The 21,157-nt window shown below is 51.6% G+C and overlaps 1 protein-coding gene across 4 annotated transcripts in view; it reads left to right on the top strand.

The window, feature by feature from the left end:
- Myo1c (myosin IC) overlaps window positions 1–20,923 on the top strand; it is a 28,341-nt gene extending 7,418 nt beyond the window's left edge. For 3 of the 4 annotated variants that reach the window (XM_070027448.1, XM_070027447.1, XM_070027449.1), the window contains exons 2-32: window positions 1,700–1,855; window positions 1,946–2,061; window positions 2,542–2,740; window positions 2,824–2,904; window positions 4,844–5,023; window positions 5,105–5,203; window positions 5,385–5,498; window positions 5,592–5,663; window positions 6,071–6,190; window positions 6,309–6,391; window positions 6,601–6,706; window positions 6,814–6,894; window positions 7,124–7,215; window positions 9,410–9,504; window positions 10,100–10,146; window positions 10,275–10,355; window positions 13,368–13,473; window positions 13,569–13,686; window positions 14,576–14,689; window positions 14,766–14,842; window positions 15,069–15,137; window positions 15,220–15,304; window positions 15,401–15,560; window positions 16,103–16,186; window positions 17,878–17,971; window positions 18,065–18,120; window positions 18,277–18,412; window positions 18,490–18,560; window positions 18,651–18,748; window positions 18,860–18,959; window positions 19,385–20,923. In XM_070027448.1, coding sequence (XP_069883549.1) covers window positions 1,700–1,855; window positions 1,946–2,061; window positions 2,542–2,740; window positions 2,824–2,904; window positions 4,844–5,023; window positions 5,105–5,203; window positions 5,385–5,498; window positions 5,592–5,663; window positions 6,071–6,190; window positions 6,309–6,391; window positions 6,601–6,706; window positions 6,814–6,894; window positions 7,124–7,215; window positions 9,410–9,504; window positions 10,100–10,146; window positions 10,275–10,355; window positions 13,368–13,473; window positions 13,569–13,686; window positions 14,576–14,689; window positions 14,766–14,842; window positions 15,069–15,137; window positions 15,220–15,304; window positions 15,401–15,560; window positions 16,103–16,186; window positions 17,878–17,971; window positions 18,065–18,120; window positions 18,277–18,412; window positions 18,490–18,560; window positions 18,651–18,748; window positions 18,860–18,959; window positions 19,385–19,411 — 3,117 coding nt within the window. In that variant the 3' untranslated portion in view covers window positions 19,412–20,923. Of the gene's footprint in view, window positions 1–156; window positions 423–1,699; window positions 1,856–1,945; window positions 2,062–2,541; window positions 2,741–2,823; window positions 2,905–4,843; window positions 5,024–5,104; window positions 5,204–5,384; window positions 5,499–5,591; window positions 5,664–6,070; window positions 6,191–6,308; window positions 6,392–6,600; window positions 6,707–6,813; window positions 6,895–7,123; window positions 7,216–9,409; window positions 9,505–10,099; window positions 10,147–10,274; window positions 10,356–13,367; window positions 13,474–13,568; window positions 13,687–14,575; window positions 14,690–14,765; window positions 14,843–15,068; window positions 15,138–15,219; window positions 15,305–15,400; window positions 15,561–16,102; window positions 16,187–17,877; window positions 17,972–18,064; window positions 18,121–18,276; window positions 18,413–18,489; window positions 18,561–18,650; window positions 18,749–18,859; window positions 18,960–19,384 lie in introns of those variants that run through there. The other variant, XM_070027446.1, reaches the window with a different exon arrangement.
- The last annotated feature ends 234 nt before the right edge of the window (window positions 20,924–21,157 follow it).

Here is a 21,157-nt window from a genome sequence, read left to right as displayed (position 1 = left end):
CTGGTCCCAGGCCGCGTGGAGTGTAGACACTAGCCCGGAAGTGAGTTCCGGGTCTGTGTAGACGCGGCGGCCGCGGGTTCCGGGCCCCACCCTGAACTTAACGACATCCCCCCCCCTCCCCTCCTGGAAAACCTGACTCAGGCGGAGCCCGGGCCCGGCGGGGAGCCCGCCCCCCCCAACCCCAACCCCAACCCCACGGCTCCCCGGGACTCCCCACCCCGCTCCTGCCGGCCGGAGGGGGGACCCCGAGCGGGGCGGGCGAGGGGGCGGCCCGGGGCCCGTGCGGGGGCGGGGTGGGGCGGGCCGGCCCCTCCCTCGCTGACGCCGCCGCCGCCGCCGAGCCCCGGACTCCGATCGCGGGCGGCGGAGCCGAGCGGAGCGGGGCTGCGGGCCGACCCGGCAGGATGCGCTACCGGGCGTCGGTGAGCGGGGCAGGCGCGCAGGGGCCGGGGTGGGCTGGGGGGCTGGGGGGGGTCCCCGGGCGCCCCTCCCTGACTCCCGGCGCCGCCTCCGCCCCGCCGGGAAGCGGGCGCGGCCCAGGAATTTCGGGTGGAAAAATGTCTGGCAAAGTTTTACCGTCGGGGCGGGGGGTGGGGTGGGAGGCCGAGGCGGAGTCGGTCCTGGAACGGCCTGGAACTCTGAAAGCCCCTCACCCGAGCGAAGGGGCGGGGACTGCCGCCGTACGGGGCAGCCGTCGGGGGTGGGCTGGGGGCCGGGAGGAGGGACACGTTTGTGAGAGGCAGGCCCCCATGCTCCGACGGGGGGTGGGGGTCCACTGCCAGAGAGCTGGGGGGACCCAGCCATCAGTGCTCGGAGAAGACTTGATGACCTCTGGGGGAGTCTTACACCCCCTCATCCCCACCTTCCTCTTCTCTCACCCTTGGCACTCTTCGTGTCAATTTTCTAGAGTCTTCTGATCTTTGAAGAGGAATCTCGGCCCTAGGTTTAGGACCAGGGTCTTTTCTAAGCCTCTCTGTCCCCCACCCTCCAGTGGCAACTGGGCTTTTCCCCGTAATAGCCCCACCTCCTTAAGCAACCCCGGGACTCTCAGTGGAGGAGAAGTCTGGGGAGTCCAGCAGCTGGAGGGGAGGGTGTGGCTCCATCTATGGAAGGGAGGGCAGCCCCCCCCCTTTCTGGGGTGGGTATCGAGACCAGCTGGGGCCGGAAGGCCCCTTGGGGAAAACCCTCTCCCTGCTGGGAAACACTTGCTTGAGCCCTAAACAACTCTCTACCCTTGGAGATTTTGAGAGTGAGAGCTGGGAAAATGCCCTTCACTCTGTCTGCAGAATTCACTTTGAGCCATTTGTCCTCCAAAGCACCTGTCACACGTGGCTCAGAGGTAAGGGACTAACTCAGCTCCTCCCCCCCTGAGAAGGAAGCAGCCCTGAGAAAGGAGGGGGATTTGTCCAAGGTCAATACAGCATTCTTTCTACCACTCTGTGGCGTTCCTTACCAGCACCCACCTCTTTCTGCACAAAACCAGCACCTCCCTGGATTCCATGGCTTTGTTCCCATATGCACTAGCCCCAGGTCCTGCCAAGGGTGGTGTATAGGTTTCCTCTGGCCACTGTGGCCCCTGTTCTTTGTGCAGGCTTTTTGTGACCAAGCCCAGCTGTGTCCACCTGCCACTGCCTTCTATAGCCTGTGGGCATGGGAGGAGATGTGGCCTTACCTTACCTCCTGGTTGTGACCTCCACAGGCCCTGGGCAGTGACGGAGTACGGGTGACCATGGAGAGCGCCCTGACTGCCCGTGACCGGGTCGGGGTACAGGATTTTGTGCTGCTGGAAAACTTCACCAGTGAAGCTGCCTTCATCGAGAACCTGCGGCGGCGTTTCCGAGAGAACCTCATTTATGTGAGGCCAAGTGGGGAGAGGACTGTGGGGGAAGGAGGCGCACGGGGCCTCTAAGACAAACTTCTGACCTTTCCTTCCCCTGGCTTCCAGACCTATATTGGTCCTGTCCTGGTCTCTGTCAACCCCTACCGGGACCTACAGATTTACAGCCGGCAGCATATGGACCGCTACCGAGGCGTCAGCTTCTACGAAGTGCCACCCCACTTGTAAGTGACTTGTTACTCTCTCAGGAGCGGCCCACCCTCCCTCTGTGAGATTACCCAGCTCCCACTCTAAAACGATCAACTCCATCCAAGTAGAACCCTCAGCTCCCACCCTAGCTCACATGTACAGTTTCTTCCTCCAGTTCTATGTAGGCATAGCCCTCTAACCTTAATGACCTTCTGATCCTCACCTAGGAGTACTTCCCAGCCCTTGCTCCGAGTGCCCCCAACTTCCACCTGACCTCCAAACACCACCTGGAACAGTCCTCTCCCTCTTTGACCTGACCATGACACCATTCTCAAATACACAGGGTCTCCCTTGGTCCATGCCATAATGCCCATTCTCTCCAAGCTATGCCCTATTTCTACCCATAAGAGAAAGCCAATCAGATACGGGCATGGCCACCAGCCCTCCCTCTGGGGCCCCACCATCTGCATCACTTACCTCCCCACCCCGAACTCCCTGACAAGCCTCTGCCTCAGGTTTGCAGTGGCTGACACTGTGTACCGGGCATTGCGCACTGAGCGCCGGGACCAAGCTGTAATGATCTCTGGGGAGAGTGGGGCCGGCAAGACAGAGGCTACCAAGAGGCTGCTGCAATTCTATGCAGAAACCTGCCCAGCCCCTGAGCGAGGTGGCGCCGTGCGCGACCGGCTGCTGCAGAGCAACCCCGTGCTGGAGGTGAGGAGACAGCAGCATCTGAGAGGGGAGGGTGGGGCTGGATGAGAATTCCTGGCATCCTTCATACCTCCAACCACTTCTAGGCCTTTGGAAATGCCAAGACTCTCCGGAATGATAACTCCAGCCGGTTCGGGAAATATATGGACGTGCAATTTGACTTCAAGGTACCTATGGGTATATGGGGCAGAGGGAGGGGTTTTCCATTCAATAGGTTCAATATTGGTTGAGCACCTACTATGTGCTATGGACTATAACAGATGCTGCTGCTTGTACAGCAGTGAAATGAAACCCAACAGGTAAAAAAAAGTCCTTCTATAGCAATTGGTAATAAACAAAAATAACAATTTAGGCAAAGGTGAGGGACAAATGCATTGCATTGCATTTTTAAATTTATAATTATTTTGTTTTAGATCGTATCTTGTCTGTAACTGAGGTGGGTCTCAAACTCCTAACCTTCCTGCCTCATTCATCTAACTAGGACTACAGGCACGTGCCACCACATCCAGCTTTGCAATTTTGAATAAAGCAGATAAAGTAGGCCTTGCTGAGGAGTGACTTTTCAGTAAAGTTTTGGAGACAGAGGAACAGGTAGAACAGATGGGAATGATCAGAGTAAGAGTGCTTGATGTATTCAAGGACAAGGAGGCTAGAGTGGCTAGAGAAGAAAGCAAGAGCAGAGGAACGAGAGAGGAAGCCAGATAGTACAGGCCTTTTTGGGTCTTTGCAGCATTTTTTCATTGCTTTTGCTAGGGATCAAACCTCTGGGCTTCCCATATGCTAAGCACATGGTCTACCACTAAGCTTCACCTCCCTCCCTGAAAGAGCTTTCTAAAAACTGAGTGGCAGGGGATTAGTGGAAGGTTTTGAATAGAAGTGTGTCATGGTCCAACTTTCCCTATCAAAAGGTCATTCTAGCTGCTTTGTTGGAAGTAGATGGCAGGGGAACCAAGCCAAGCAAGGAAACCGGTTAGGAGACTGATGTAATAATGTAGGTGACAGATGACAGTGGCTCAGACCAGTGGTGGCAGTAGACTTGGTGAGCAGTGGTTGGAATCCAGACGATTTGAAGGGTGAAGCATCAGGATTGAGTTTTTAGATGTAGGAAATGGAAGGTCAGAGGGATTGGCATGGTGGTACTCACCTGTAATCCCAGTACCCAGGCCTAGCCAGGTGCCAGTGGATCACACCTGTAATCCTAGCTATTCAGGAGGCTGAGATTTGAGGATCACAGTTCAAATCCAGCCAGGGCAGGAAGCTGTGAGACTCTTACCTCAAACTACCAGAAAACCGAAGTGGCGCTGTGGCTCAAGTGGTAGAGTGCTCACCTTGAGCTGAAGAGCTGAGGGATAACACCCAGGCCCAGAGTTCAAGCCCTATAACCAACAACAACAAAAAGCCAGCCTAGGCTACATACTGAAACTCTCTCTCTAAAAAAAAAAGGGGGGGGCTGGGAAGGTGGCTCAGTGGTAGAGCTCTTGCCTTGCATGCCTGAGGCCCTGGGTTCAATTCCTCAGCACCACAGAAGCAAAAAGAAAAAGGCCGGAAGTGGCGCTGTGGCTCAAGTGGTAGAGCGCTAGCCTTGAGCTGAAGAGCTGAGGGACAGCGCCCAGGCCCAGAGTTCAGCCCTCCCCCCCCAAAAAAAAAAAATTAAAGCATGTCTAGGCAGGACTAAAAAGCCTCTAGTGGCAGTACACCAGCTGTGAGCAAAAAAACTTAAGGAGTGGTATCCAGCCCTTGAGTTTAAGCCCCAAAACAAGCACCAAAAAAAAGAAAAGAAAAACATCTTCCAGGTTTGCAAATTTTCTTGTCCCAATAACTAGCACGATGGCACCATGGAAGATAGGAAGGCCTGAAAAGAAGCTAATATAAGGACTGTTGAATGTGTGATGCCTGTCAGGAATCCAGGTGGATCTGTGAAATAGGAGTTGAGTCTCCCCATTTCTTAGTTCTTAGGTGAAGAAACTGAGGTCAGAGAGACTGATATGCTTGAGCCCACACAGCTGGAAGGAGAGATGGAATTAGAGCTTGAGTCTGCAGGGGAGAAAAAGGGAAACGCATTCTATTTCCTAGTCCCACTGACAAGTTCCTGTGCCCTGTCCACAGGGTGCCCCTGTGGGTGGCCACATCCTCAGTTACCTTCTGGAGAAGTCCCGGGTAGTGCACCAAAATCACGGGGAGCGCAACTTCCATGTCTTCTACCAGCTGCTGGAGGGGGGTGAGGAGGAGACACTGCGTAGACTGGGCTTGGAACGCAACCCTCAGAGCTATCTGTACCTGGTGAAGGTGAGTGGCTGGCAGGCAGAGCAGGTGCCATCCAGGGAGCACAGTGACATGACTGGCTACCCAACTGTGCCCTTTCTTTAGGGCCAGTGTGCCAAAGTCTCCTCCATCAATGACAAGAGTGACTGGAAGGTTGTCAGAAAGGCACTGACAGTCATCGACTTCACGGAAGATGAAGTGGAGGTGAGGGCTCTCCTGGGGATTCTGGACACCTTCCCTTTATCAGAGTCCCCAAGTCACCTGCTTTTAACTTTGTTTGCATTCCTAGCCCCCTTTGCCTATTCCCTGCACCAGCTCATCATCTTGTCCTCATAGGGTTCCCCACACTCTGTAACCACTCCCTTCCATCTGACTGCTCCCTCAGGACCTGCTGAGTATCGTGGCCAGTGTTCTGCATCTTGGTAACATCCACTTTGCTGCTGATGAGGAGAGTAATGCCCAGGTCACCACTGAGAACCAGCTCAAGTATCTGACCAGAGTAAGTAGGGTGGACAGAGGGCAAGAGGAGGGGCAGCCAGGGCAACAGGGCATTGCGTCACGTGCCTCACGAGGCTCCCCCTGACCCCTGCAGCTGCTCGGTGTGGAAGGCTCAACCTTGCGAGAAGCTCTGACACACAGGAAGATCATAGCCAAGGGAGAAGAGGTGAGGTCTAGCCCCTGCCACAGGACAGGGGGTGCACGTTGTCCAAGGTAGCCCTTCCCATCACCCTCTTCCCCTCACCTGCTCAAAACCTCAGCATACTGGAGGGACATAAGGCAGGTGGGTCAGAGAGGTACAGGAAGCTGGCTAAGTTTGCATAGGAAGAGGGTGACAGAACCAAGACTCACCTCTAGGAATGAAGCTCCCTGTTCCTGTGGCCACCTTCCTTCTGGTGCGGCTATTCTGTTCTCCTCTAATATCCCCACACCACCACCACACTCCAACCCCCAGGCTCACTAGAGCTAGAGGGCAGGCTGGTAAGAGCTTTCTGCCCTCTGCCTGGGTCCAAAGGGGAGCTGGAACGGAAGAGGGTCTGTGGCATTCATCTTTGGTCTCACCCTCGGAGACAGCTCCTGAGCCCACTGAACCTGGAACAGGCTGCATACGTGCGGGATGCCCTTGCTAAAGCCGTGTACAGCCGAACTTTCACCTGGCTGGTCAGGAAGATCAACAGGTCTTTGGCCTCCAAGGTGAGCTCTGTGTCCATGCTGCTTCCAAGGCAGGTGGGAGGGCACTCAGGGAGTTGGGGACCTGGAGACAGGTGCCAGACATTGGGTTTCATGCTCTCTGTTGACTCTCCGGCCCTAGGATGCTGAGAGCCCCAGCTGGCGAAGCACCACAGTTCTTGGGCTTCTGGACATCTATGGCTTTGAGGTGTTTCAGCATAATAGGTCAGCATCCTCCTTACCCCTGCTGATCTCTTCTCCTGTCCCCTGCCCATCATTCCTGTTCAATGCCTCCATCATCCACCCTGGGTCTTACTTTGCATCTCTTACTTGGGCCACTCAGGGACCTAGTCCTCATCTCCTGCCCCTGCCCCTGCCCCTGCCCCTGCCCCTGTTTTTCACCTGGCGCTACTATGAGTTTTGCTCCCTCACAGCTTTGAGCAATTCTGTATCAACTACTGCAACGAGAAGCTTCAGCAGCTCTTCATCGAGCTGACACTCAAATCGGAACAGGAGGAGTATGAGGCAGAGGGTATTGCAGTACGTGAGCACTCAGGGAACCCTGGGCATGGTGGGAAGCTGAGCATCAGGGCTTTTAGGAGAGTGTACAGGATTCTCTCATAATGCCCTTCTTCCTTTCCTCATAGTGGGAGCCTGTCCAGTATTTCAACAACAAGATTATCTGTGACCTGGTGGAAGAGAAGTTCAAGGGTATCATCTCCATCTTGGTGGGTCCCTTGCTTCTCTCAGTCTCCTGTTGGGGGCCAATTGAGAGGCCATCCTCCTCCTTTCTATATAGACTGGGCATGGGGATGGGGATGAGCAAGGAGAGGTGAGGTACTAGCCTACTCTTGGAAGCTCCATATGGGGACTTCCGGTGCTCTGTCCCTTTCCCTTGTATCTGCGCCTCCTGCACAGCGTCCAAGACTATCCCTCACCTTGTGTCCTATTCTTCAGGATGAGGAGTGTCTGCGTCCTGGAGAGGCCACAGACATGACCTTCCTGGAAAAGCTGGAGGACACCATCAAGCACCATCCACACTTTCTGACGTGAGTGGGGCTCTTGAACTTCTGGAAGGCTATGGTCTGTCCTTATTAGTGAACACCAGCCACAGGGCTGGAGGCATCACTTAGTGATAGAACATTTGTCTATGGGCTGGGAATGTGGCTTAGTGGTAGAGTGCTTGCCTACCATGCATAAAGCCCTGGGTTCAATTCCTCAGTATCACATAAACAGAAAAAGCCAGAATTGGTGCTGTGGTGCCATTAGTAGAGTGCCAGCCTTCAGCAAAAGAAACTCAGGAAGAGTGCCCAGGCCCTGAGTTGAAGTGCCAGGACAGGGGGGGAGCGGGGGGGAGAACATTTGGCTAGCACATACAAGACCCCAGTTATATCCCTACATTAAAAGCAAAACAAAAAAGCCGATAGCCACAAGGTAACAGGGAATGTGCTAAGTAAGGGACGATTGAAGCAAGCCACCATGCCCCTGGAGCATGAGATTTATGTATGTACGTATTGTCGGTGCCTTGGTACTGTCCCTGAGCTCTTTTGTTCAAGGCTAGCATTTTATCACTTTGACCCACAGCACCACTTCCAGTTTTCTGGGCATTAATTGGAGATAAGAGTCTCACAGGTTTTCTTGCCTGGGCTGGCTTTGAACCATGATCCTCAAATGTCAGCCTTCTGAGTTAGAGAGCTACCAGCACCCGGCTAAGATTTTCCTATTTGGAAATTGCTTTTTTAATTTAAGTAATAGTCCTGAAGTGGGAGGGGTAGAAACAAAAGCAGGTACCTGTATCTGGTGTCTTGATGTTTTCTTCATTTTACTAAAACTGGGAAAAGTGAAGTCATCCAAGGTTATCTAGATTGCAGAGCTGGGAGTCAGTCCCAAGGCTGTTGAATGCCAAAGCCCTGAGCATTGTTTGCTTAGTAGCATATTAAAAGCTTGCTTCTGTGTATAAAAATATATTTCTCATTAGAGAAACGTTGGAATGTGTGCAGAAGCCTTCTGGAACCCTGTCACTAAGAGGTCATCATTGTCAGCAATTCCAGGCATTTCCTTCCTTTTTCTATACATTTTTTTTCCATATTGTATATACAGCTTATTGTGTGTAAAGCTCAGGAAAATGCTATATCCTGAGCATTTTCCTGCATCATCAAATAGACAGTTTTTCTCAAAACTCTTTTGCTACTCTAACCCAGCCTGTGGGGCACCTGGCCCGCCTCCAGATTTTGTTTTTGTGGTACTGGGGATCAAACCCAATACCTCACGAACAAGAAAACAAGAACAATAACAAGCCACAGACATCTTTGTGCCTTAAATCTTGCCTATATCTCTGATTAGTAGTTTAGAAAAGTATTTGTTTGTGCTGGTCCTGGGGCCTGAGCTCTGGACTTGAGCACTGCCCCTGAGCTTTTGTGCTCAGAGCTAATTGTCTTCCACTTGAGCCACCACTCCACTTACAGCTTTTTTGTTTTTTGGTGGTTAATTGCAGATAAGAGTCTCACAGCCTTTCCTGCCCCAGCTGGATTCAAACCATGATCCTCAGATTTCAACCTCCTAAGTAGTTAAGATTACAGCCGGTGGCTCTCGCCTGTAATCCTAGCTTACTCAGGAAGCTGAGATCTGAGGATCGCAGTTCAAAGCCAGCCTGGGCAGGAAAGTCTGTGAGTCTCTTATTTCCAATAAACCACTAGAAAACCGGAAGTGGTGCTGTGGCTCAAGGGGGTAGAACGCTTGCCTTGAGCTGAAGAATGCAGGGACAGTGCCCAAGCCCAGAGTTCAAGCCCCACGACCGACAAAAAAAAAAAAAAAAAAAAAGATTACAGGCACGAACCACTGGTGCCCAGCTTAGAATAGTTCTTAAAAGTAAAAAAAAAAAAAAAAAAAAAAAAAAAAATGGTCTAAAGGATATAAATATGCTTAAGATTTAAGTAATCTCCTGAGACAGATTCCATTCTGAATGTAGTGTACAGCTCACCACCCTCTGAGCAGAGTCATGCAGCAGACACATGAAATGAGAGCAGTCTTCTACTTTTAGGTCCTGGTGCTGTGTGACCTGGGTATGGCTGTCAACCTCCCTGAGCCTTGCAATCACTACACAAGGAGATATAGCCTTGCCCACATGGCATGTGGGTTATATAACAGCCCAAGGGCTTGCTTGATCTTTACTAGACAGCTCTTCAGTTTTCTTCAGCATGCCTTAGAGCAACAGTCTCTAGCTTCCTGCCCTTGTCACCTCAGGCACAAGCTGGCTGACCAGCGGACCAGGAAATCACTGGACCGAGGAGAATTCCGCCTTCTGCACTATGCTGGGGAAGTGACCTACAGTGTGACTGGTGAGGCTCCTGAGGCTGGAACTCTATGGGGCAGAACGGGGGTTCTCCATATTTTTTGTTTTTTCTTTTGTGCCATTACTGAGGCTTGAACTCAGGGCCTTATGCTCTCAAACTGGCTTTGTTTTTAGTAGCCAGTGATCTACCACTTGAGCTACACCTCCACTTCCAGCTTTTTGCTGGTTCATTGGAGATAAGAATCTCACAGAGCCGGGCGCTGGTGGCTCACGCCTGTAATCCTAGCTACTCAGGAGGCTGAGATCTGAGGATCGCGGTTCAAAGCCAGCCCGGGCAGGAGAGACCGTGAGACTCCTATCTCCAATAAACCACCAGAAAACCGGAAGTGGCGCTGTAGCTCAAGTGGTAGAGCGCTCGCCTTGAGCTGAAGAGCTGAGGGACAGCGCCCAGGCCCAGAGTTCAAGCCCCACGACCGACCAAAAAAAAAAAAAAAAAAAGAATCTCACAGACCTTTCAGCCCTGGCTGACTTCAAACCATGATCCCCAGATCTCAACCTCCTGAGTAGCTAGGATTACAGTTATGAGCTACCAAGTACCCAGCCTCTGCTTCCTTCACTTCCTGTCTGTTCTCCCCTACCAGGGTTTCTGGATAAAAACAATGACCTTCTCTTCCGGAACCTGAAGGAGGTGAGGACTCAAAGGAGGTTCTGGTGCGGGTGAGGAGCCCACAGCTCAGTATACACCTCTGCCCAGGAGTCTGTCCTATCTGCCCTGTGTACCATCAAGAGTCCTTTTCCCCCTGCTCTACCTCGCAGACCATGTGCAGCTCAAAGAATCCCATTATGAGCCAGTGCTTCGACCGGAGTGAGCTCAGTGACAAGAAGCGGCCAGAGACGGTGAGGAGGCTGTGGGCTTGCTGGGACGTGTGGGTGCCTGAGTATGGATGAGCGTCTGCATGGCCTGAGAGTTGCCAGTGTGCATGTGGTCATATGTTTGCTGGTGCCAATGCACACATCTGTGTGTTTGTAGGTTTTTTGCAGGAAGACCTTTCATTATCTCCAAGTGTGTGCCTGTGTATCCTTCTATCTCTTAAGTATGAGTCAGTATGTACACATTTACCCATCTCCATGTGGGTATCCACATGTGTGATCCTGTCTGTTGGTACCATTTGTGCCCATCTATCAAACATACATTTACAATACTTATCTCTAAGTACCAAGAATACAAGAGTGAATAGCATTCATGCACAGGGGGCTCGGGAAGCTTAGAGAAGAGAAGAGCCAGTGTCCACAGGGAGTGAAAGGGGTAGGGCCAAGAAAGGCTCCCTGAAAGAGGAAGCTTTTGAGGTAAGTAGAGAATGAGTAAATGCTTGTCAGATGGACCTGTGAGGGGCCAGTGTTAGCAGCAAGAGAGCCCAGTAGACACATAGACCAAAAAAAGAAAGCCAGGAAGTTGGCAGTATATCCTAGCAGAGAGGGGCTTGGAAAGGCAGGTATGGCCAGTGGTTCAGATTCAGGGAGAGCTGCAATGAGTTGGGGGCAAAGGTATGACCATTGGGCTGGACAAGTGGGACCCAGCCTGCCCTAGGAGCCAGGGTGCTACAAGCTGAGACCCACCACCGAGGAGTGCACAGAGGCATTGTGAGGTCCACCCAGGACCCTGTCTCTTTTATCTGCCCTGCCATCGCTCTGATCACTCTCCCTCCCTACTCAGGATACCTGCAACACCCTGCCCAGACCTCGCCAGCATTTCACAGGCTCATGAGTCCATTGATCTCCCCTTGGCCTCCCAGCCACGCTCCACTCTATTCATAAGTCAGAACACCTCCCACCCAGTCCCGTAGACCAGGAATCCAGGCATAACACCTGGCTCCTCCCCACCGCCCTCATCCAGCCACTGGCTAGCAACTATTTCCATTGCCAGAGTACTTCTCAACTCCTTCTCCTGACTCCTCCTCTGTGACCACTGTTCCAGGGTCAGTCCTAGTTATTACTCCCCAGAGTGAGAGCCCCAGCTGCCAGCCTCCTCCCACGTTTCCCATCTCCCTTGCCCATCTGTATATTATTTGCTGTAGAGCTGTTTCAAAATGCAAATATCTCTTTCCTTCAAATTCCTCATTGACTCCCTGTTTCCTCCCCAGGATAAAATCCAACTCCCCAGGGGATGAATGTAGGCAAAGTACATTATATCCATCTATAGAAATTCACAATAGCCGGGTGCCCATGGCTCTCGCCTGAAATCCTATCTACTCAGGAGGCTGAGATCTGAGGATCACAGTTCAAAGCCAGCCCAGGCAGGAAAGTCCATGAGACTCTTATCTCCAATAAACCACTAGAAAACCAGAAGTGGCACTGTGGCTCAAGCAGTAGAGCACTAGCCTTGAGATGAAGAGTGCAGGGACAATGCCCAGGCCCAGAGTTCAAGTCCCAGGACTGACCAAAAAAAGAAGAAGGGGCTGGGAATGTGGCTCAGTGGTAGAGTGCTAGCCTTGAGCTGAGGGACAGAGTTCAGGCCCCATGACCGGAACCAAAAAAAAAAAAAAAAGAAATTCACAACAAAACTCTGTACAACTAATATATTGCCAGGAAAAAAGAAAAAGAAAAAGGGGGGGGGGGTGGGAAGGGATGGGAAGGGGAAACAAAGGAGGAGGCAACAATGCTTGATAAGAAATGTACGCATTATCTTGCCCATGTAATTGTAACCCCTCTGTACAGTATTTTCACAATAAAAAAAAAAAAAGAATCAAAAAGAAAACAGAGACACTAAGAAAATGTCAAAACAAAAAATCTGGGTTGGGAAGGTAGTTCAGTGGTAGAGTGCTTGCCTTGCATGCATGAGGCCTTGGGTTCGATTCCTCAGCACCACATAAGCAGAAAAAGCTATAAGTGGTGCTGTGGCTCAAGTGGTAGAGCACTCACCTTAAGCTGAAGAGCTGAGGGACAGCGCCCAGGCCCAGAGTTCAGGCACCACAACTGAAAATAAAAATCTAATCTCAGGGTGACTCTCGGTGATACTGCCTGCCTGCCTCTCTAACCCCACTTCTTTATACCCTACTTTGTTCTTGCAAGCTTGTACCTTGTACCTCCCTGTGTACATTAAGCCTTGTTCAGCCTATCCCTCTGCCTGGACTGCCTTCCTCTCTTGCCTTCCTGACATTTTCTACTTTTCAGTCTCACGTTAAGGTCATTTCCAGGAGCTCTTTCCCAATGCCCTTTACCATTCTGGCTAGTTGTTCCTTTTTAGTGCTTCTAGGACCCTTAGAGACATACCCTGGTATTAAAAGGATCATAAGAGATTGCAAATCTTTGCGAAGGAATCTGCTTCTCTCACATGCTTGTAGTCTTTAAAAGGTCTTGGAGTGCAGTGAACAGAGATAATGGCCAAATGCATGGGTATAGAGTACTCTAGGAATATAGCCTGGACAGTCAGTGGCTCACACTTGTAGTCTTAGCTACTCAAGAGGCTGAGATCTAAGGATGTCAGTTTGAAGCCATGCCAGGCCGGAAAACCTGTAAGACTTTTATCTCCAAATATCACCCAAAAGCTGAAAGTGGAGCTGTGGCTCATGTGTAGAGCACTAGCCTTCAGCACAAAAGCTCAATGACGGTGTTCAGGCCCTGAGTTCAGGTTCCAGGACAGGCACCCAAAAAAAAAAAAAAAAAAATTGCCCGAAAGTTCTACCGAGGGGATGGTGTGAGGTTCCAAAACTGAAGTCTCTACTCTTTCAGAGGGACGTAAGCAGTCTGGCTCTTTCCTCTATTGCAAAGAAGGGGTTATGGGAGGAAAGTGAAGGGAAAACAGAGGTGTGAGGCCACTGCAGGGTTGAACAGCTTTGGAGTGGATGCACACAGGCATCAGCAGCCTCGGCCCAGCTCTAGTCAATGTTTCCTGCCTCCTTGGCTCTCCAGGTGGCTACCCAGTTCAAGATGAGCCTCCTGCAGCTCGTAGAGATTCTGAAGTCTAAGGAACCCGCTTATATTCGCTGCATCAAGCCTAATGATGCCAAACAGCCTGGTAGGTCCTTCCTACCCCATGGTGTGGGGTGGAGACTGGGCAGTAGACCGTCTGTTGGTACAAGTCTTCTGACCCACCATTTTACCCCTCTACAGGCCGCTTTGATGAGGTGCTGATCCGGCACCAGGTGAAATACCTGGGGCTGATGGAGAACCTGCGTGTGCGCAGAGCTGGCTTTGCCTATCGTCGCAAATATGAGGCTTTCCTACAGAGGTGAGGCAGGGATTGCTCATAGAGCTAGGGGAGGGAGGGGTTCATTGTGGAGCTTTGAGTCCTGTGATTGAGGATCAGCATTCACTGCCCCATTTTAGAAATGAAGACTTGAGCATCTTGAGGGTCTGTGGGACCACCCAGGCACCTCTTGATACTGCAAGCTGAAAGTCACTCTTAGAGTAAACCAGGCTCCTCCTAGGCTCTGTCCTTCTGGAGCTACTAGGTACATAAAGATCATAGCCACATGCCTGCCACCAGAGACAGGTGGTAACAAAGGGACTTAGAGAGGATGAAGTAGGGTTTATAGTTACTCAGAGCCAGGGGCTTGGGTTGTTAATCATGGTATGGATTTCATCTCTACCTCTTGGCCTCAGTTTCTTCATCTTTTTTATATTATTATTATTATTATTATTATTATTATTTGCCAGTCCTGGGGCTTGATCTCTGGGCCTGGGCACTGTCCCTCAGCTCTTCAGCCCAAGGCTAGCACTCTACCACTTGAGCCACAGCACCACTTCCAGCTTTTTCTGTTTATGTGATGCTGAGGAATCGAACCCAGGGCCTCATGCATGCAAGGCAAGCACTCTACCAATGAGCCACCTTCTCAACCCCTGAGCTTCTTTTTTTTTACTCAAAGCTAGTGCTTTTGAGCCACAGCACCACTTCTGGCTTTTATCAAATCCAGGGCTTCATGCATGCTAGGCAAGCACTCTACCACTAAGCCACATTCCCAGCCCATTCTTCATCTTTAAGATGGGGATCTCTAGACCTCTGAGTTGTGAACAAGTCAGTGGGAGCACCCAGTAGGTGCCCAGGGAAAGCTGATGGTGACCTCCAGAAGAGGACATTGGAATGTGGCCAGATGCATTCCTGCTCCTCCTGTTCCCAGGTACAAGTCACTGTGCCCAGAGACATGGCCCACATGGACAGGACGGCCCCAAGATGGGGTAGCTGTACTGGTCAGACACTTAGGCTATAAACCAGAAGAGTACAAGATGGGCAGGTGAGTGGTACTCATCTCTGTTATCTGAGGGATGTGATGGGTGCCAGCCAGAGACTGATCACTGCTGCCCTCCCAGGACCAAGATCTTCATTCGTTTCCCCAAGACACTGTTTGCCACAGAAGATGCCCTTGAGGTCCGGAGGCAGAGCCTGGGTAAGAAGGAGGCCCAGCCTTCCTGTCCTGGGTAGTCCTTTCTGGGGAGCAGGGAAGAAATCACTGAATTTAGGCTCCTTTGCCTGGGAGGCTACTCACCCACATCCAACTTCCACATCTCACTTTCCCACCCCCAGCACCTGCCTGCCCAAAGGCCTGGCCCCTGGCTACAGACTCCAGTCCTATTCCCACATTCATCTGCTTTGATTTTCTTTTCCAACCCCAGCTACAAAGATCCAGGCTGCATGGAGGGGCTTTCACTGGCGGCAGAAATTCCTCCGGGTGAAACGATCAGGTTTGGGGGCCCAGGGTTTTTGGAGCAGTAGGGTCTGGGACTAGGGGAGTGATAAGAGGCCAACCACCTATGGTCTTCACAGCCATTTGTATCCAGTCATGGTGGCGGGGAACATTAGGCCGGAGGAAAGCAGCCAAGAGGAAGTGGGCAGCACAGACCATCCGGAGGTGAGTACTGAGATGCAAGGGTTGGGGGCTGCAGAGCAAGGTGTGTGTGGAGGACCATTGCCAGGCTTCTTACCTTGCCTGGCCCACCACTTACAGGCTCATCCGTGGTTTCATCCTACGCCACACGCCCCGTTGTCCCGAGAACGCTTTTTTCCTGGACCATGTGCGCACTTCATTTCTGCTTAACCTGCGGCGGCAGTTGCCCCGGAATGTTCTAGACACTTCATGGCCCACGCCTCCACCTGCCCTTCGTGAGGTCTGTCGGTCTACCCTGCTGAGTTTGAGACTATGAGAGCACTCTTCAAAGGGGACTGATTATCGTGTTGGCAGAGGGGCAGAAAGGGAGGGCTCAGAAGGAAGAAGAAGTAGAATTGGTTTGTGAAAAGTTTTCTGAGGAGAAATGGCTGAGTCAAAAAGGCTCTCCAGGTGGAGGTAATGGGGGATTGTTGCTGCAAAGACCTGGTGAGGGCGTTGGGTACCAGTGGCTCATGCCTGTAACTCCTACTTCTCAGGAGGCTGAGATCTGAGGATTGAGGTTCAAAGCCAGCCCAGGCAGGAAAGTCTGTGAGACTCTTATCTCCAATTAACCACCAGAAAACCAAAAGTGGCGCTGTGGCTCAAACGGTAGAGCACTTGCCTTGAGCTGATGAGCTGAAGAGCTCAGGGGACAGCGCCCAGGCCCAGAGTTCAAGCCCAGTGACTAAAATAAATAAATACCTGATAGTGGGAATCCATTGTAGGTCTTAAGAGGGAAGGGAGCCAGGCCAGGTACGTGCTCTAACTTCACTCTCCATACAGGCCTCAGAGCTTTTGCGAGAGTTGTGCATGAAGAACATGGTATGGAAGTACTGCCGGAGCATCAGCCCTGAATGGAAGCAGCAGGTATGGGGAGCAGGAGGCAGCAGGGACTAGGCAGTGGGCTTTGGGAGTAGCAAGCATCATACAAAGATTTCCAGCCTAAAAAAAAAAAGATTTCCAGCCTAGGAAAGCTTTTTTTTTTTTTTTTTTGTCAGTTGTGGGGCCTGAACTCTGGGCCTGGGAACTGTCCCTCAGCTCTTCAGCTCAAGGCTAGTGCTCTACCACTTGAACCACAACACCACTTCTGGCTTTTTCTGCTTATGTGGTGCTGAAGAATTGAACCCAGGGCTTCTTGCATGCAAGGCAAGCACTCTACCACTGTGCCACCTTCCCAGCCCCATAGGAAAGCATTTTATCCTGATTTATCCATAGGCTTCAGTGAAATCCCAGGCCCATGTAGGAAGTAAACATTGGACTAGAGTTTGAGTAGCAAACAAATAGGGTACATATGTGGGCTAATTCTACTAGTATGCTAGAAGATACCCAGAGCGCCATGTTAAAAAAGGCTGCGGTGGTTACAGAGACAGACATTGATGGTTGAGGTATCTTCTATTTACCAAAAGAGAAATTAAGGGCTGGGTGTAATAGCTCATGCCTGTGATGCTAGCTACTCTGGAGGCTGAGATCCAAGGATTGTGGTTCAAAGCCAGCCCAGGCAGAAAAGTCCATGAGACTCTTACCTCCAATTAACCACCAGCAAACCAGAAGTAGTACTATGGTTCAAGCAGTAGAGCACTCTCCTTGAGCTGAAGAGCACTAGGACAGCACCCAAGCCCAGAGTTTAAAAAAGAAAGAAAGAGGGGCTGGGAAGATGGCTCAGTGGTAGAGTGCTTGCCTTGCATGCTTGAGGCCCTGGGTTCGATTCCTCAGCACCACATAAGCAAAAAAGAAAAAAGCCGGAGGTGGCGCTGTGGCTCAAGTGGTAGAGCGCTAGCCTTGAGCTGAAGAGCTGAGGGACAGTGCCCAGGCCCAGAGTTCAGGCCCCACTACCGGACCCAAAAAAAAAAAAAAGAAACTCATCTCAAACGATAGTTATTGTGGTAATGTGTGCCTATCATCCTAACTCTGCAAGAAACTTAAATAGGAGGATCTTAGTCCAAGCCTGCCAAGAAAAATGTCACAAGACCCTACCTGAAAAGTAAAGCAAAAAAGGGATGGGGACTGGGAATGTGGCTTAGTGGTAGAGTGCTTGCCTAGGATGCATGAAGCCCTGAGTTCAATTCCTCAGTACCACATAAACAGAAAAAGCCAGAAACGTTGCTGTGGCTCAAGTGGTAGAGCGCTGGCCTTGAGCACAGAGAGGCTTAGAGACAGAGCCCAGGCCCTGAGTTCAAGCCCTAGGACTGACAATAAAATGGATAGGGATATGGCTCAAGTCGTAGAGCCTGTCTAGAAGCATGAGGCTCTGATCCCAAAAGGGATCCCAAGCCAGAGTTAATCTAAGGAGCTTCTGGGCATGATAAGGAATCAGCTGGGGGTATCATTCCTGAAGTTAGTCTTAGAATGAGACAGTACTGTCATGACCCCTCTGGGGAACAACTCTGCCTTGGTTGATGGGGACAGGGAGAAAGGGAGGGGCCAGTGTGATGCTAGAGTGATGGTGGTAGAACCAGAGAGAGGAGGGAAGGGATTCCCCCCCCCCCCCCCCCCCCGCCGTGGTCTTCACCACTTATAACACTCCCACACAAGGCAGATTCTTCCTCTGTCTTTATTAGCTACAACAAAAGGCTGTGGCTAGTGAAATCTTCAAAGGCAAGAAGGATAATTACCCTCAGAGTGTCCCCAGGCTCTTCATCAGTACGAGGCTTGGTGAGTCCCTGACTTTGCGGTCCTCAAACCTCCCATCACTTCCTATTCCCCCTCATCTTACCTGATTTCACTCTTCCCCCTTCTGAATTTCAGGCACCGATGAAATTAGCCCCAAAGTGCTGCAGGCCCTAGGCTCTGAGCCCATCCAGGTAAGACCCCATCTGCAGCTTTAGTCCAGCACAGCTCCGCCGCCCAAGGGTGGGTCAGGGTACAGGCAGAGGGTAGATCACACCTAGAGTCTCTCAGCCCCTCACTTGCCCCTCAACTCCCCCCCTGCCACTCATTCTCTCTGTCCTGGTCTCCAGTATGCTGTGCCAGTAGTGAAATATGACCGAAAGGGCTACAAGCCTCGCTCCCGGCAGCTGCTACTCACGCCCAGCGCTGTGGTCATCGTCGAGGACGCCAGAGTCAAACAGAGGATTGATTACACCAACCTGACTGGTCAGCCAGAGTCTGTGGCTGCGAGGGAGGGTCTCTGCTCTGACCCTTGATCCCTGACCTCTGCCCTTCTCCCTCAGGAATCTCTGTCAGCAGCCTGAGTGACAGCCTGTTTGTGCTTCATGTGCAGCGGGAGGATAATAAGCAGAAGGTGCCCATTTAGGGTTGGTGAGGTGTGTGTGTGGGGGGGGTCCTCTACCTCTGAACGGGGCTTGATCTTTTCTTCCACCTGCCCTCCCAGGGGGATGTGGTGCTACAGAGTGACCATGTGATTGAGACACTGACCAAGACGGCCCTCAGCGCAGACCGAGTGAACAATATCAACATCAACCAGGGCAGGTAAGGCGAGTGGAGGTGGTGAGAGGGCTGAATTGCACCTGGGCACAGAGCAGAGACCCAGCCTTGGGTCTGTCTCTATGGAAGAGTCCTCACATGCTCCCTTCCCTCCAGCATCACATTTGCGGGGGGCCCTGGCAGGGATGGCATCATCGACTTCACACCTGGCTCAGAGCTGCTCATCACCAAAGCCAAGAATGGGCACCTGGCTGTGGTGAGTGGGGTCTGCTGACCTGGGGTCATCTTAGAGCTAGGGTAGACCTACGAGTGTTCAGGCCTTTCTTTGTAGTGCTTGGCAGTCCCTAGGCACCCCACGTATATCCTTAATCCAAAGAGCTCCATACTATCCCCTTTGAGAGCCACAGAGGGACTATTTGAGTCTCCTTGATGCAGAGGGTCATAAAGATAGCAGCATAAGGATGAGTGGGAGGTACGGAGGAATAGGCAGTGTATTCGATGGGAGGAGAGGCCCACTCTGGCCAGAGCAGCAGGTATTTCTGTGGGAGGAGGACTAGAGTCTCCAGGTACAAGGCCCCTAGACCTGCCAAGTCTGCTACTGCTGTGTCTAGTCTAGGCCTATAGATACTCACAGCACCTGCTTCCTGCTTAACACCTGCACTTCTCCCACTGTTCCCACAGGTGGCCCCACGGCTGAATTCTCGGTGATGAAGGAGCCCTCTGGACCCCAACCTGATTCCCGATGCTTTGCTTACCCCCTCTGCCCCTCCCAGTTACCAAAGACTCGAGCTTCCAGACAGGGACCTAGGGACACCTCAAAGCCCACCTGAAAACTCCTGCCCCTATTCACCCTCTCTTAAGGGGTATCAGGGGCCAGGGAGTTACCCCAGGAGTGGGCCAGGCCGGGCCACAGCAATAGGAAAATGGGGCGAGCAAGCCATGTCAGCCCCCCTGCTGATGCCAAATACATGAGGGAAGGGAATTTCTGTTGAGGTTTTCTCTGAGATTTTTTTTGATGCTTTATAGGAAAATATTTTTTAAAAATCCGTTTTCCTACCCCCAAGACACACTGGATGTGTTTTCCCTGATTCACACAGGGCAAGGAATGTAGCTAAGAGGTTGAGTGGGGTAGGCTGTGGGGCCCTCTTCCCTATCCTGAACACCTCTCCTCCTTCCTGGGTACCTTGCCTCTCTGTCTGCCTACCCACCTGCCCCTTTTGCAGCCCACTGACTGCCACCTGCCTGCCCCCATATTCCTGCCTTAAGAATATCCTTTTGGCCAGGCACCAGTGGCTCACTCCTGTAATCCTAGCTACTCAGAAGGCTGAGATCTAGAGGATCATATTTCAAAGCCAGCCTGGGACACAAAGTCTGAGCATCTCTATCTTCAATTAACCAGCAAAATGCTGGTATGGAGGCATGGCTCAAGTGGTTGACCACTAGCCATGAGCAAGAAGGCTGAGTAAGGCTGAGAAGCCCTGAGTTCAAGTCCTGGTACAGGCACAAATGAAAAAAAAAAGTGCCTGTTTAGAGAATGCGACAGCAGCTCAGTGGTAGAGCAGCTGCTTAGCACGTGTGAGGCCTTGAGTTCAATGCCCAGCATTAAAAAAATACACCACTTCAATAGTTTCCTCCCAAAGTAGGAAAAGAAGTCTTAGACATAGGATTTAGAAAACTCTGAGAAAGCATCTAATCCAGACCGCTGGGGTCACAGAGCTGGAGACAGACGCCCACAGAGAGGACGACACCAGCCCAAGGTCATACAGCCGGTTGGGGCAAAACCAGAAGTGAAGCCCCAACCCCAGCACTCTTCACTGCCTCTCCCAGAGACAACAAGCCCCATTTAAAACATGGGCCATATCTTAAGTGCACACCTGGCTCCCTGACCAGCAATCACTTTTGGGGGCCACCAGGTAGGAAGAACTTTCCTAAGTCCATGCCTTAGGAGGATAACTGCCCTCTCACATCCTTGTACCAAGTTCAAGAATGTGGGAGCTTCACTGGCCCTTGACCCCTCTGCAGCCTGAGAGAGTGGGGAAGGGGCTAGCCTTAGAGGAGCTGCAGGGGCATCACCTCTTTCTGCTGCTGCTTCCCCTGTACCCCCCAGAGGGCCCGGAGGGGGCCACCCAGAGGACCCTGTACCCTTTGGGGACCTCAGCCCACTGCTGACACTTCTGTTAATCCAGAGAAACACTAAATAAAGCAATATGCATTTGCCAACATGGTCTCCTTGTAAGTCTTAAGAATTGCAGAGGGACTCCATGTTCTTGACCTCATATATGTATATATATATATTTATATATGCACATCTAAGGAAAGCAAGGAGGAGGGCACAGAATTGAAGGAAGTGGGGGAAAAATGCAACAGAGGGGCACATCAGCTGCACTGGACATTGATGAAAATGAACTAAGCAACTCAAAGGCAGTGATAGGAGGGAGGGAGAGGGAAAGAGGG

The sequence above is a fragment of the Dipodomys merriami genome, unplaced genomic scaffold, assembly GCF_024711535.1.
Source record: "Dipodomys merriami isolate MVZ:Mamm:240054 unplaced genomic scaffold, mDipMer1.0.p SCAF_19, whole genome shotgun sequence".
Lineage (NCBI taxonomy): Eukaryota > Metazoa > Chordata > Mammalia > Rodentia > Heteromyidae > Dipodomys > Dipodomys merriami.
The sequence above is the reverse complement of the archived record's forward strand: the minus strand, read 5'-3'. Positions and strand labels throughout refer to the sequence as shown.